Source organism: Spea bombifrons, chromosome 5 (assembly GCF_027358695.1).
Source record: "Spea bombifrons isolate aSpeBom1 chromosome 5, aSpeBom1.2.pri, whole genome shotgun sequence".
NCBI classification, from domain to species: Eukaryota; Metazoa; Chordata; class Amphibia; order Anura; family Pelobatidae; genus Spea; species Spea bombifrons.
Window position 1 is genome coordinate 88256478 of NC_071091.1, and position 16185 is coordinate 88272662.

At 37.7% G+C, this 16185-nt stretch overlaps 1 protein-coding gene across 1 annotated transcript in view; it reads left to right on the forward strand.

The window, feature by feature from the left end:
* PREX2 (phosphatidylinositol-3,4,5-trisphosphate dependent Rac exchange factor 2) overlaps positions 1 to 16185 on the forward strand; it is a 118014-nt gene that overhangs the window by 77308 nt on the left and 24521 nt on the right. Inside the window, exons 31-35 of the mRNA XM_053468318.1 lie at positions 2154 to 2195; positions 4070 to 4287; positions 6703 to 6805; positions 7487 to 7630; positions 10393 to 10507. Coding sequence (XP_053324293.1) covers positions 2154 to 2195; positions 4070 to 4287; positions 6703 to 6805; positions 7487 to 7630; positions 10393 to 10507 — 622 coding nt within the window. The remainder of the gene's footprint in view (positions 1 to 2153; positions 2196 to 4069; positions 4288 to 6702; positions 6806 to 7486; positions 7631 to 10392; positions 10508 to 16185) is intronic.

The window sequence follows — 16185 nt, forward strand, 5'->3', positions numbered from 1 at the left end:
GCACACAATTATAAGCTGAAAGAGTATTGGTTTTAATTACATTTATCTTTCTTGGCACTGGTGTGTATCTGTGCCTATGCCATTTTCGGTGCCATTAAATTAATTTATTTGGCTCATATAAATAATGAATCATCTGCTTACTCTCAACTAATGATGATTTCATGATAATTTGAAAGAAAACTTAAAACCTTTACTATGATTATGTAAAATCATGAAATATTATGGCATATTACAAGTTTTATGTTGAAATGTGAACTGTGCCTTTATTTTTATAAAGAAACCTATTGGTTATGTTTTCAGGGACATTTGCACTAACCAGGGAAAAAAATTCCTTCTTGACCCCAAAATGGCAGTCAGATTTCTCCTTGGATCAAACAGCTTATTGATCCAAGGAGAAATCTGACTGCCATTTTGGGGTCAAGAAGGAATTTTTTTCCCTGGTTAGTGCAAAATTGGAAAGAGCAAAGCCGGGGTTTTTTGCCTTCTTTTGGATCAAACAGCAACAAATTAACAGCTATAGGAAAGGCTGAACTTGATGGACGCATGTCTTTTTTCAGCCTATGTAACTATGTAACTATGTAACTATGTCCATGTCATTAGTTATGACAGGGACATTTGGGGACAGAGATTACACCAACCACAGAGTCTCCTGGTGGTGATTTGGGTAGATGAACAACCTCCTATATGTAGGGTCACTAGGCCTAAAGTCCCTAACAAAGCTATAATTAAGTTGACCTTAATAGATCTTATATATGTTTGTACTTTGATAGAAAGGGGCTAACATCACACTATCACTTAGAAACTGACGTTTTTGGCCACACTATATATCAGTGTAGGTGTCACCATCTGTCATGAACTATAAATGAAACAGGATTTCTATATAAAGAAACACAATAACGCAGCATGAACAGCTAGTCGTAATTCCATATCTCGGTTCTTGTGTACTAAATGTTCTGTTTTTATTTTTCATTTAGACTTAAATTTCAATGAGATGATTAAAGCCCTACCTGTAACCTGTTTGTGTATTAAGATAATACTTACTTATACCGATTTATGGGATTGGCACCAGCATTGCTCATGGTGGACATTTACTGGGGTCTGTGGACAACTCAACGAGGGTTCTATAGACCCTCACAAACCTTGCCACAGACACTGGTACGGACACTTTGCCTGTCCCTGACCGCCATCTTGGTCCTTCCTGCCAGAAAATGAGTTGACCTCCCAATGAGTTATTAAAATGAGATAAAATGTTTAATCTTATCTCAACAAGATGGAATTTAGGAGAGTAAAGAATGTTTGAGGGACATAACAGATGTAGTGCATATAAACAGAGATGGGGAATACAGGAGAATTCCAGCAGATAGTTCGGCGCCTTATCGGCTGAAACATACTGGCGACATACCACTTTGATTGATAAGATTGTATTCTTTTAATTTATTCATTTGAAATGAATATGACATGATAGATCTTTGAAGCATTCTTTATGGTCAGACAGACTATTGGTGGAATTAAAATACGATAAACTCTCTACAACTATTACTCTTCGGTAAGCAAAAGTAATCTCTATATATTAGTAGGACATGGTCAGGCAGAATGCTGGGTCAGCACATAACCTAATGTATTTTGATGGTGATGGAATGATTTTTCTAAAGATTTATGGGAATGTTTATTTTACTGGATCCAGTGCAGATTAAAGCAGCTGTTATCTTCTTTCTACAGTGTGATGTCCCTTAATGAAACTCACGCACTCCAGTTTAAAGTACTTACATTTTGGGGGGAAATTGCCTTTATTTGATTAAAAACTTAGTAGATTTTTAACAATTGTATTCGTTTTTTACAAAAAAATATAATGTAGTATATGTACTATATACACAATATATATTATATATATATATTTGTATTTTTTAATTTGGGAAGAAATTATTAAACACATTTACCTTCGTTGGTAATGTATTTATATATTTTTTGTCCTTGGATAACCAGAGCAATTTGTTGCAAAAATGCAAAAAGCTAATGTTTGACAATCATCTACATTTTAAGGATAATTCATGGCTTAAACACCAATTAATAAAATATAATTTACAATAAATGAAATGTTTATACGTAGGTTTTATGACCAAATTGTTATTTTATGTATTTTTTATTATTTTTAGAAGTGAAAACTCGGATACTGTTGGCATTACTTGAGTATACAGGTAATATTTTAAACAAGAACGAACACATTTTCCCTTTTGGACGGTTACATGTTGTTTTCAAATTTACCACTCCTTTTTGTGTGCACACACAAAACTATAATTTTTTCTAATACATTTCAGTATATTTAACATATTATATAATACGTAAACCAGTGTTTTCATTATTATGAAATTAATATTTTTATCCAAATATGCACATGGTGTTTTTATTTTTGCTTGATTACAAGATAAATATTAGTTTTAATATTACTGCAGCCAATAATTCATGGGCTATAAAGAAATTAAACGTGTTAACTCATTGTAATCTATGTGAATGGGCTCTTATGTATTATAAGTGTTTATGACAACAAACTATTATAAGCATCTATGACAAAATAGTAAGCAAACGCATACATCATTGTTTGTCTTTTTAAAGGAAAACATCACACTTTTCCATTTAACCAGCAGAACGGCTTCTTTTATTGTGAAGTTACCATAGAAAAATACATTTTGTAATTCAGTCCACTTAGACAAATATTTAGGAATAAACTGTTACTGGATTGAGTGTGTATTTACTATTTATACCCAACATCCAGCTCTCAATCCAATAGCAAGAAAGCAATTAGAAATACACATAGTATAAAATAGAAACCCTTTCTGTATACATTTTAAACCAATGCAAAAATCAATAATTTTCTGCGCTAGTGTTAGTTTTGGAATAGTAATTTTGTTTTTGTTATTTTAATTTATCTAGGTCTTCTATATTGTCTTTTTAACCATCATCGTTTATGAAAACTTCTGTTAGTACATGTACCCATGCGGTTGCTTTTTTTTTATAAATGTACTTTCTGACAATATGAAAAATGTGATTTAGATACCAAACTACACAATATAACGTGCCCTTTACTGCTGCATTCACGGAATTAACTTTCCCATGGTGTATGGATTCATAGTCTGACTCTGTATCTCCTCCATCTCCCGTCAATAAATCTCTGCTTCTATCAGTAATACCATCGTGTGGTTATAAGATCACCGGTGAATCGTGTGAAAACAACCAGCAACCCTACTGCTGGTAGAATTCTCCAACAGTTATAAAGATGTCAAAAAACATATAGAGATATTAAAGTTGACCCAAAGTCATTTAAAAAAAAAATACTGCATGTAGAGAAGTATTATAATAATTAATCATTTTTAAAACATAAGGAGAGACATTTTGAAATATCATCCTAAACACATATGACAAATAGTATCTGACTCAGACAGCTCCTGGGTATCCTCATATCACAATGAACACAACAATGTCAGAAACAATGTTTTCCTTATAACCATTCAAGGCGAGGGATGTATTCACTGACCCAGAATTTTGTGATGAACATTTCGACTCCCTACACTATGCTTTATGAGTGGCAAACCCAGGGAGCTTCTCTCGGGGGTTGATAGGAACTGCATAATGTTTATCTGGGAAGATTTCTTAATGTGTTTAACTGTTTTACTTATGGATTACACCAGACCAGCTCTTCTTCACTGGGGCTAATCCATTTATAATAGATAGTCAAGTCATCTTGGGTAATGTTCAACTCTCCTGCAGTCTGCTAGGTTAATGAATGCACACCATAGTTATATAAGCAATCTTCCTAACACTCTAAAGGGTTATTAATGTTCTCTACTACCATGTCTAGATCACCTTAATCTATTTTAGTGTTTATTGATTTGCCTAAAAATACATTTGTTTATGATAGTCTTTAGGTCACCATAATTATAAGATTAATACATAGTAGCTGGGCAAGTGTTAGATTGGATTGTGCCAACAGAAATAATATATTCATGGAAATTGACTGTAACGGATATTATATATGTTTAGTTAATCTTAATTTTTTTTTACTCCTGCATTGTAGACAGTGAAATACAGCTAAGACGAGATATGGTTTTTAGTCAGAGTCTAGTGGCCACCGTCTGTGCCTTCTCTGAACAACTGCTGGCTGCTTTAAACAAGGTGTTTGACAGTAACAGAGAGTTTGAAATGGAGACCCGGGAGGCCAGCAGAAAGTGGCTAGAACAGATAGCGAGCGCCGGAGTCCTTTTCCACTTCCAGTCCCTCCTGTCACCCAATCTGGTAAGTAAATTCTCCTATAAAAAAAGAATGATGTATTCTGTAATAGCAAAGAAATAGTTTTCACGTGTCCTGCTTGAGAATAGCTTGAATACAGATTAATAATTAATCATTTATTTTTCTATGTTTATATACAATATTAATTCAGCATAGTCTAGAATAAACAAGTGCAAACAAAAAGAAATCACTCACAGATGTAGGAGTCTTTAGTTGATACTTTTTATTGGGCCAACACAGAAAAATATGGAAAGTTACATTAGCTTTTTGGACCTAAGAGGCCTTTTTTTTTTTAGATGGAATACATTTATTAACAGCAGCACCCCGTAACCTATGTTAAATTAACCAGTTATGTTTACTTAACACGAAAAAGGATTAAATGGACACTCCAGCCATTATAATGCACTTTAATGCATATGACAGATGTCTGATAGATTTTTTTTTCTGTTATAAGTTTTATCCCAACCTTTTTTTGTGTAATTTTAGATTAAAGAGTGATAACATAACTAATATAAGTGGTACAATCTCTCCAAGTAGTTGATTAAGTGCTACAGCATGTAAGCAATTATTATGTTTGGAAAGATAAAGCATTGACATAATGTTATTTCACAGAATACTCTGCTTAGTTTTCAGACCGCGTCTAAACGTTTCCCAGCCAAAACCATCATTTCCAGAGTTATATAATTTGTTATAATTTTTTAATTATTAATTCACATCCATCCTGTGAAACTATTTCTATAGTTTGATATAGAAGTATAATTCAGGTGTTTCCAGGAAGAGATACATTATTGAACGTTCCTTCACCTTGCTTTAGTAACTCCATATTCTCTTCTGTTATATTATTGAAGGGGTCTGGACTGTGTTCCCTTACACCGGGAGAATGTTAAACACAGTCTCTTTTATTGTATAATCTATTTTTTCAAATAGTCCTTTCAGGTTTGGGATAATTCTTCATCTTTCTTTGCACTTAACTTCCAATGTTTCATTATGTTTGCAGGATTGCATAATCATTCTTGCTTCGACCAGGGCAGATACACACTAAGTGGATGTTATGTCACTTAACTGAAATGTACTGTATTCATTAATAGCTTCAAAAAAAGAGAAAAAAGACTCCTACATTCAGATAGAGCCAAGGAATATTTAAAATGACTTAAAAAATGCAGAAGCATTGAGTGCCCCTGAGTGTTGAAAATCAGTGTAAACAAAGAAGCTTAGGATTTGCATTTTTAATGATAGTAGCGGCTGATTTTATTATTTCTCTTTGTTTAATGTCTAGAGTAAAAAATAATGTTATTATTTTTATATAAAAGATTAGACTAAATATTTTTTTTAATTAAAATCAGTATTTATTTTCACATCCACTCGCGATTTCTCCATCTTTGAAACAAGTTCACACTTGTGCATTGCTGTATCCATTTATAAAAAAAATTAACATTGATTTGCCTTACTTCCCTTAATTTATTCTTGGAGAGGAGGTGATAGTTTAATGTTAATGTGTTGACATCACCAACCACCATGCAACACAATGGTAGTCAGTATAGTGAGGGAATTTAATGAGACATTCAAAATGTATATCTAAAAAAAAATATTGATTTAAATAATGCCTTTTAATTCCATTAATTTTGGAATAATACATAAAAAACACTTCTGCAAAGATCTCCATATTGATCTAACTCTAATTTATTAGACTTATTAGACTTTTGGAGACTAGATCTCCAATACGGGACACAAGACCGTAGATGAAGGTACCTAAATGGCACCCAACCCTAAAAGTGTACGTGAATAATTGTTATACTTTAGTTGTTATTGTTTATCTTGCTTTCATTATTCTTAATGAATACAGCGGATCGTTCTGCTTGTTTGGCATCAGATAAGGTGTTAGTGTGGGGCTGTGATCATATCACACCATCGTAAAGGGAGACAGAACATCAGATATCATATATATTAAAAGAAAATCATTTGCATACTGACATACATAAAATATGCTGTGGCAGGGTTACCAAGTTTTTCACAACTCCATATGGAAGAAATAGCCAGAAGTATAACAGGTTGCTGTGAACAAGTTAACGATTGCTTTTACCTAAATAACAAATAAATCAGCGACTTTGTAGATTAACTAAATTGTGATTTACCCTCATTAATCCAAATGGCCAATGACTCTGGTTCCCAGTAACCAACACATATTAATCAAACACAGCATATTGCAGTTGTGAAGCGGTACTTTTCCCCAGTGCCTGAGGATTTAATGCGGACCACTTTATTTCTCTCCCCCAAATCTCAACAATGAATGTTTCCAGGTGCTGTGCTTTATACCCTGCAGGCTAATGATTCCTACCTGCAAATGCTAAATCCTAGCAGTTAAACCCTTATGACTTTGGGTTATTCTGATTTAATCTGTGGTTTCCTAAATATTTTTTTTAGGTAGATGAACAAGCCATGTTGGAGGACTCGCTTGTTGCCCTGCATGACTTGGAAAAGGTCATGTTTTATTTCAGACAGTCAGAGCAAGGTCCACTAGTTCCAAGTAAGTGCCAGAATGAAATGCCTACAAACATTGTATTCATTCAATCATTGTATTTATTGAATCAGTAAACATTAAAAATGTTTATGTGACACATCGTTATTACTATTTTCCAAATGTTACATTTTACATGTTTTATGTTTCTCTCACTACTGGGTCATTGCGGCATAAACTGACATTAACTAAGCATACCTTATCAAAAGACTGTCACGTAGACAGCTCTAAACAAACTACTTTTAATAGTTAAGCAAATCTCTTGGCCTGGTGCTGATCCAGGTTTCCCTGTAGATACTAGAGATAAAATGGGTTTAAGATTCTCCAGAGGTCAATCTATTGCCTTTTTTTTAATTGTTTACGCCCCATACATTTAGATTTAGAACATCTAAGAGAACCTTCTGACATTTATTAAACCCAAGGGAATTAAATGGGTTAGAGCGACACAAAACTAGACCTCCAGAGGTAATGAAACTCCATCCTGCAGCCCTGATCAAACTACATCCTCCATAATCCTATCCATGATATATTTCACCTTGGAGTCAATTTTTATTTTCTCTTATATTTTCTTTTCCTTATGATTAAAATGCACATGTGTCTGACATTTTTATATCACTTGTGCACAATAAAAAGAGAACTAAAAAATAAAATGTGTTGCTACTATAACTTTCTATTTATTTGTCTTCTTAGATGTCCCCATAACATATCAAGCAGAAGGAAGCCGACAAGCTTTGAAAATTTATTTCTGTGTTGATAGTTATCATTTTGAACACCTTCCTCAAAGGCTGAAGAACGGAGGAGGCTTTAAAATTCACCCTGTCCTATTTTCGCAAGGTGAACTGCTTATTTATTTTCTGTTTTTATTTAAGGACACGCTCATAAACTGGAAACATTTCAATGCATTCTGCCTATGTAAACCACTAAAATATTTATCAATTTGTGTCTAGTCTGGAAAGAAAAACACAAAAGAAGAAAATATATAAAGTTGGCTTTTGTGGCGAAAATTGAATTTCATGATTAGGGGAAATGTATGAAAGAAAACTCATTTTGCAAAGGTAGATTGGACATGTTTTGTCTTAAAATAATAGTATCAGCTTGGCTCAACATGTCTTGTTTAGCACTTATAATAATAGATAATATTATAGAGCAACTACCAAAAAGATAAAAAAAAACAGCAAAGAATCATCCAAGTAATAAATCATCAGAAATTAGTTGAGCGAGTTATCAAACCAAAGATTTTAAGAAAAGAAAAGGGCAAAAAGCTCTCAAATTGCTTTTGGCAAACATTTAAAAAAAAAAAAAAACTAAATTAAAAAAAGGCTAAACTTATGCTACTGGAAGACCTATGAAACTGTACTTGAGCATAAGGTACCAGCAACTGAGCTTTAGAGCTTTATTAGCCTTTTTCTATGTAAAGTTTTCTTAACCTATACTTCCTGAACCTTAAAAGGACAATATAGCCATCGTTAGCATATGATCATGTATTTCAATTTTAGCCTGCCCCCCTTGCTTGCAAGAGATGTGAACAGCCAACTGCATTTATCGCTACCTGTGCCCACATTGCGTAATCACCACTAGTCACCTCCAGTTTCAGGTGGTGTCTAGAAACCTCCCAATTGCACATGTGCAGACGATGCACCAATTGATTATAGTGAGGGTATTAACAAAGAAGTTACCGTATTGGCTCGGATATAGGCCACCCCCGTATATAGGCCGCACCCTAAAAGTTTGGTGCTTTTTTAAAGAAAAAGTTTTTTTCTTTAAAAAAGCACCAAAAAACATGCTGCCACTCTGTCCTCTCCCCCCCGATATATGCTGCCACTCTGTCCTCCCCCTCCGAGATATGCTGCCACTCTGTCCTCTCCCCCTCCCCGCGATATGCTGCCACTCTGTCCTCCCCCCCCCCCCCCGACTTACCAGAGCAGACTCCCGGGTGTCTTACGGGAGTTGTATACGCGTATTGCGTAGATGTCTTCCGCCGGCCCTGCAAGACACCCGGGAGTCTGCCCTGGTAAGTCGGGGGGTTAGAATGCATCGTGCGCATGTTCACCGGCAACGGCGCATCGCCGCTGCTGGTGAACGTCCGTGCCATGCGCTTAGACAATGCGCTTAGCGTATCAGACAGTAGGATGCAGGTCCCCTGCACCGCTGCGGGGGATCTGTATCCTAACCCTGCTGCCTGCCCGGCGCCCGGGACTGCATGTCCCGGGCGTCGGGCGCTAGACCCCGAATATAGGCCGCACCCCCACTTTAAAGACTTAAAGTGGGGGAAAAAAGTGCGGCCTATATTCGGGCCAATACGGTATATGCTTTTTTTTATGTAATTTTGTTTTTGAGGTTTGCATAGAACTGACTTGGCAAACTTTTAAGTATGTTTCACAAACATGTTTTGCAAAAGAAACCACTAGAAGACTACCTTTCTTTAATCTGTTTCATAAATACGAGATTGGCTCTGCATTTCCCATTCCTATCGTAATGTTATAAGAAGGTATTAGTCAGAAGGAAGCTAGCATTTCATAATCATCTTAGAAAATAATGCACACGTGACATTTCTTAAGATTCTGCTCCATCCTCGTGTTCAGCGGCAACACGAAGGTTATTAAATTGTTGCAAAATGAAATATTTATACATAAAATAACACATACTGTACATTCATCTTCTCTAATTAGTTAATTACATATATTCCTCACATTTTTGATGTTAATTCTGTTATTTTTGATGAAGTATGTCTGGCACAGGCAAGTAATAGATGGAGACTGTTTCCATGCGAAATGATCTTTTATCTAAATGAGATTTCCCTCCTTCACTCGCCCTTGCTACTCCACTTCTAGGCAGTCTGGTGATATTATGGTTTTACAAAACATTATGTGACTTATTGTTTGGAATATGAACTTTCCAATTTTGTCATGCATTCCCTGTGATTTGTAATGTAATTAGAATTAAGATCAACATTTGAATGTATGAGTATTAAGTTTCAAAGCTCATTTAAAGGGACCCTATCACCATCACAGCTTTTAGCCTAACTAAGATCCTTTATTAAAGCCCACTTCAGCTAATTTGTGTTAATCAATGCAATTATTCCAGAGATATTTAATTTTACTCCAGAAAATCTTTAATTTAATGGCAGCAATAACCCAATGAGGAGGTATAACCATACAAAGAATGTGAAATGAAAGACGGCTACTCCCATAGTTTATATATATATATATATATATATATTTATATATATATATATATATATATAACTACTATAACATTTTGTATAGTGTACTAAAGTATTCTTTCAAATGGCTGTATCTTTAAATCACGTATTGTTACCACTGATTTCTTTTAATGTAACAGGGATCTTTAGACAGTAAATGGAAGTGACAGCTGTTTATATTGGAGGTGAAATATCATTCCAGATTTAGGATGTCTATCACTAATATGGAGCTGCCAGGTGATAGATTTTCTTGCTATGCCTATTTTTAAAAGCACTTGTATTTCATGGTTGCTCACCGGTGTTTCTCTGTATCACAGCGAGACTATTAAATCACAATAGCATGAGAATGTTCGGCTTTTCAAAAGCAAGTACAAGTGTATTTTTCTCGTTTCAGCCTTGGAGAGCATGGATGGCTATTATTACAAGGACAATGTTTCTATAGAAGAATTTCAAGCCCAGATTAATGCTGCTTCACTTGAAAAAGTTAAACAATATAATCAGAAACTAAGGTATGTTCCCCAATTATCTTTACTCATCTTCAATAGCTCGGCTGTCAGTTTATATCAGCTCATGCTTTTCTGCTAATCAGAGACATTTCAGCATTGCTAACTGGTAAATAAAAAGAAGGCTTGTAATTCAGGTGTATGTAGCAGATTGCAGGATATACTGGTATAAAATCCATGTCTCAAAGGCATTTGTTATCAGCTCAAAGACTGCTTTATGACTGGCCCATCTGTTCTCCGTAAGATAAGTTCTTAACCCTTACCAGTAGACCCACAGCACACCCCTAAGCTGTTATGGCTTAAGAATCATAAATGAAAATCAAAGCTGTAAGAAAAGTGTGGTGTTACACAATGAGATATCTCAAGGGGGCACTTTAATGCATATGCAAGCTGAGTGGTCTCTTTAAATTTACATGGTATCCCCTTGTAAATGCATTGGGGAAATTCTGCAGAATCCCCCCTGTAACGGGTTCAAAAAGAGAGCTGCACCAGAACTGCGGTGCACTTGAAGACTGGGGAGTTCAGGTCCCAGGTGAGGACAACAGTCCCACTCACCAGGGCAGGGAGACGGGGTCCATTATCTGTGGGTAGCAGGCTTGCTTTCAGTCCTCTCCAGGGGCCCCAGTGACGGACAGTTCCATCACACACTCCGTCACATACAGGGCCGACCCAAGACATTGTGCTGCCTGGGGCGAAGTGTGAAATGCTGGACTACGACCCCCCCCCCGCCCCGGAAAAAAAGTGCTGCAAAAAGTCCCATGGGGTGAAAAGAAAGGTGAAATATAACATTATTATGTCCAGGCTCAACCTGGAATTAACCCAACTCAGTTAAATAATATAATAATATTTTTTTCAAAGTGTAAGAGCTCACCCACGGAGATCACAGATCAAATATCTGTCAGATGTGTGTGTATATATATATATTAGACCTTGCTGCTAATACAGATAATTATAGTGAAAAAATTGGACCCTACGCAAGCATTTCCTTGGGCCCCGCTTCACGCTCCTTAGCATGCAATCACCCCCTCCGTTCCAGCACCACAAAATAGGTATAGATCAAATAAACAACACATAAAACAGCACATGCATGTATAGATCAACTGAATAAGACACAAACCTACATAAATACATACAAAATAATGTATGGAAACATAGCATAGCAGGGATAGATCAACACATTAACACACAAACCCAGCTTTGCATGTACAGATCAATTGAAATTCACATGTGAACTCAGCACTGAAGGCATAGAATCCGACAAACAAATCCTGTATTTGCAGGTATACAATAATAATGTATGGAAACATAGCATTGATAGATCAACTGGAAATCACATGTAAACACAGCACTGATGGTATAGATCAAATAAACACACAAACCCAGCTTTGCAGGTACAGATCAATTTGAATTTGCATAAAAACTCAGCAATAAAGGTAAAACCCCCTAAATTAGAGGCACAGATCACGGGTTGCCAGCCCTGCCCACATAGAACCTGACAAGCACCCAGATAACACACATAGGACCTGCCATCTTTGTCCCCAAACAGCCCGGCCTGTGCCATCTTTGTCACAGAAACACCCTGCCTGTGCCATCTTCCACAAATCCATCTATGATACACTTTTACAGTCACTCACTAATTCACACTTTCATTCACATAATCGTTTATTCTCTCACTCACACAAATCATTTACACATATTCATCAATGCATTCTCACAAATTCATTAATTATCTCCCTCATTCAGACAATTCATCCGCACATTAATTCATACTCTTCCTCATTCAGACAATTCATCCACACATTAATTCATACTCCCTCATTCAGACAATTCATCCACACACTAATTTATGTATTCTCACTCTTTATCCTTTTCAATATATCTACCCCCTCTCCCTCCCTTCCTTCTCACAATCTACCCCCCCTCTCTATTATATACCCTATCCCCCCCTTGTTCCTGAGGCGAGAGTCTCCCTGCTCTGCCGCAGTGCTTCACTGCAAAGTGCCGCCTCTTCAAAGGTGCCGTCTGAGGCAATTGCCCCACTCTGCTCCATAGCAGGGCCGGCCCTGGTCACGTATCTCCTTTTTCTGGGGGGAGACTGATGTCGGACGGTTTGACTCCAAACTCAGCCTGTAGATCTGGACCACCACTGCCAGCCATGAATTGGTACTCCCCAAAACAATTTTTCAACAAAAAAAGCAGTACTCACCCAGCCGCACTTTGCTTCCCCCAAATAACGTAAAGGCTGCTGGGAAGAAGGGTTAAATGCGCCCTCTCACTGGAGTCCTCAAAGCCACTGGGGAGAAGACAGAGAGGCTGGGGTCCCTTTCATATGGGGTTCTGAGCTGACTGGCTGGCACCTCTGGGGACCACAAGTGGCGACCGTAGTCCATGCACCCCCTCCTGTATACTCCATCTACTGGGGAGATATGTCGACCTGCCTCTCTCCCATTGCCAACACTTCTACTGGGGTTACAGGATCCATAGAAATCACCCCCTCTAGGCAACATTATTGGGGTCACAGGAGGGAGCGGGCAGAGGCCAGCGGCACTCTGCCCCGATGGCAGCCCTTCAGCTGCATTTGTAAAATCCAGGGGCACCACCAACTCTGGGGCTTCATGAGCGGACCCTCCTTGGTTGCTGTGGTCAGGCTTGGGAACAAGGGGAAGGGATGAGGCCAGCAGCTCTCTGCCTCGATGCCAGCATCTTGGTCAGTATCTGGGCCATATTGAGGGGAATGGGGCAAAGTGTCTGGGGTGAGGGAAGGAAGCGGGCAGAGTCCAGCTGCGCTCTGCCAAGCTGTTTGTGCTTCTGGTGGGGGCACATTACAGGATCCACCTCCTCTGGGGCACGCTGCTGAGCACGGTCAAAGAGGTCTGGGTAGGCCTGCTCCTGGATCCATTCTTGGAACACCAAATAATCTAAATCAGCCCACAGGCAGGTAACAGGGCACATCTGCGAGAATCCCTTCACTGAACTCCCGGATCTCCTTGCACTGATACTTCCATGGGCTCCCAAATTCTCGGTCCTCCTGTAGGCTTTCCATTGTCAATCCCGGGCCGCAGAAGTCATTGCCCTCTCGCAGGTAGTCATCCTTCAGCTCAGGACACCATTGTGCAGCCTGCCAATACAGGGCCCGGTATCCACAGTAATTTCAAGTGGAAGCAACTTCTCCAACTCAGCCACTAAGTCCTCTTGGGGCTGCTCTCCCAGGTACGGCATTCGCCAATCTAGTTGTGGCACGTACCATTCCTTGTAGGATGGGAGGACCATTCCCCGGACACCCTGGTCCACTCTGAGAGCCTCCATCCAGGCATTCACGTAGCTCACGACTGGTATACCGTCTGGTACTCCACTGGGGCATTTGCAAGGAGGATCCACCACTGCCACCAATGTAACAGGTTCACCAAGACAGCCGTAGTAACTCCCAGAGATCACCCAGATGTATCCTCCTGTGGTCCCTGAAATCACTTCCAGCCCCAGTTGCAAAGTGGGTCTAACAAGGACCACAGACGAAGTGACCACATACGGCAAGTTGTTTTAATCATTTTAAAGAATGCATATTAAAGTGTTTACAGAGTACTTTAATATGATTTCTTCTTCCAGGGACATTAAGGTGTTTGGAAGGAAGGTACCATATACATATACACAGTTTGATTTTCAGGTACCATAGCACACAAAATCACTGGCACGCCAAATTTTAAACAAAAATTCAATCAGTCCCTATTATTTAATAATTGAAATTTAGCCATTGAAATATAAGAATATATGCATCTGATTTCACTTAATAATCTTTTTCATTATAAAAATGACTTCATGGTTTGTTAGTAAATGTGTCCAGTTAGCTAATAAAAATGGTGATTAGACCAAACCTTTCTTCTGCAGTCTTTAATTGTAAGTTATTGTCTATTGGCATAGTTTTGCATTGAAAATAAGAATTCATTTAGCATGTACTTTTTTCACTGTAGTCACGATCTCCCATGTGCATATAGTACTAATAACAGCTGTAACATCCAACACTTTTCATCATTATTAAGTTCATAAAACATGAATCATCTGTACTAACATGGATTGCATCCCATGGCACCTGTTCCTTTCTCCAAACCTGTTGGTATTACTGATAAATGCACTAATATATGAAGTTAGAGCCCCTTATCATTGTAGGCATTGCTTTACAAAAAGAAACATAGGGTATTGAAAACATATAATTTGACTTCAGATAAGAACCATTAGTTCCATCTAGCCTGCTGTTAAAACGTCAAACCTCATTTGGTCCTTGGACTTATATTGAGGATAGCCATATACCTATCCAATCCACGCTTACATTCCCTCGCCAGCTATCACCGTTTTCATGATTTAAGAAATAAAACAGCATGAACATAATGATTGCTGAGGTTCCTTTGTTGATTAAAACATATATTGCAAACCCAGGGCAGACATTTAGCAAAGCACTTTTACAGCAGAAGAAATTTCTGAACAAAAATGCATTTTGCTATTTTAAAAGTATGCAGTCCCTTCATATTCGAGGCAGGTCTCATACAGGCATAAGGAAAGTGTATGTATAAGGACACCAGAGTTCGTTGCAAGGTTTGTACACGTTATTATTGCACTGACCGATCTTGGCCGGACAGCCATCTCCCACGACTTACCTCTGCGTCCGCTATCCTATATGTTGAATGCCGGGAAATGACGTTATATTCGAAGAGGTATGGTGCAAACTAAGGCCACTATGGCTAGGGACAGTCCTCCAAAGTGTATATGGGCCGGTTACAATGGAGATCTCTGATCTCTGCAACCGGCCCATGGAGCAGAGGTGCACGAGGGAACTTGATCATCCAAAAGGGTGGTGTGCTCCCCAGTTATGCACAGAGAGTCACCCTCCTGAAATTGTCGTCATATGCGCAGTGAGCATAGGCCAGAATGTACCACTATGTATTGTATATGAGGCATTTGCTGCCTATACTTGGTCTAACTAACTAACGGTCTCAGAGCCATAGAGTACAACTAATAAAAGAACAAAGGTGTCAATTAAATAGTTGGAATTTAGAAGTAGGGCTTCCTACCTGAAACAAGTTACAAAGTAGACCACACATAAGTAATGATTATTTAGTAATTGGATGCGGACTAAGTATCAGCTCAAATATAAGAATGTGTACCATTGTCTAAATAAAAAAATAAAGCTGTCCTTCTAAAGACTGTCCTCCTGTGGTTTTGGATTTTATCTGTGTGCCGACTGTTTCCTCTCTTTCTAAACTATACCCTAGAGGTCCTATAAATGCTTGTCACGCATTCTGCTCTTTTGATTTACTGAACTGTTGCAAGACAAATGAACATTTTCTTTGTTTAAGACAATATAAATAACGGTTCCAAATTAAAAGCTTGAGTGAAATAAAATGTTACTATTTGCTCTGCAAACTAATTTGTTTAATGAATTAAGAATTAAGTTATATAGTCTATTTGGAGATCTAATTTCAAATATATTACAAGTATAAAATAGTGAAAAAAATGTACAATGTGATGAGACCCCTGAAAAACAATCTTGACGTTTGCCATTTCTTTTTCTGCATTATGAAGGACTGGTCTCCTGGTCTTTTTGTTTATCAAATTGATTTGATAACCCTTTTATCTCTGAAAACCCATGCTTTTGATTGTACCCACCCAACTCTTACAAAGACCACCTGAACAAA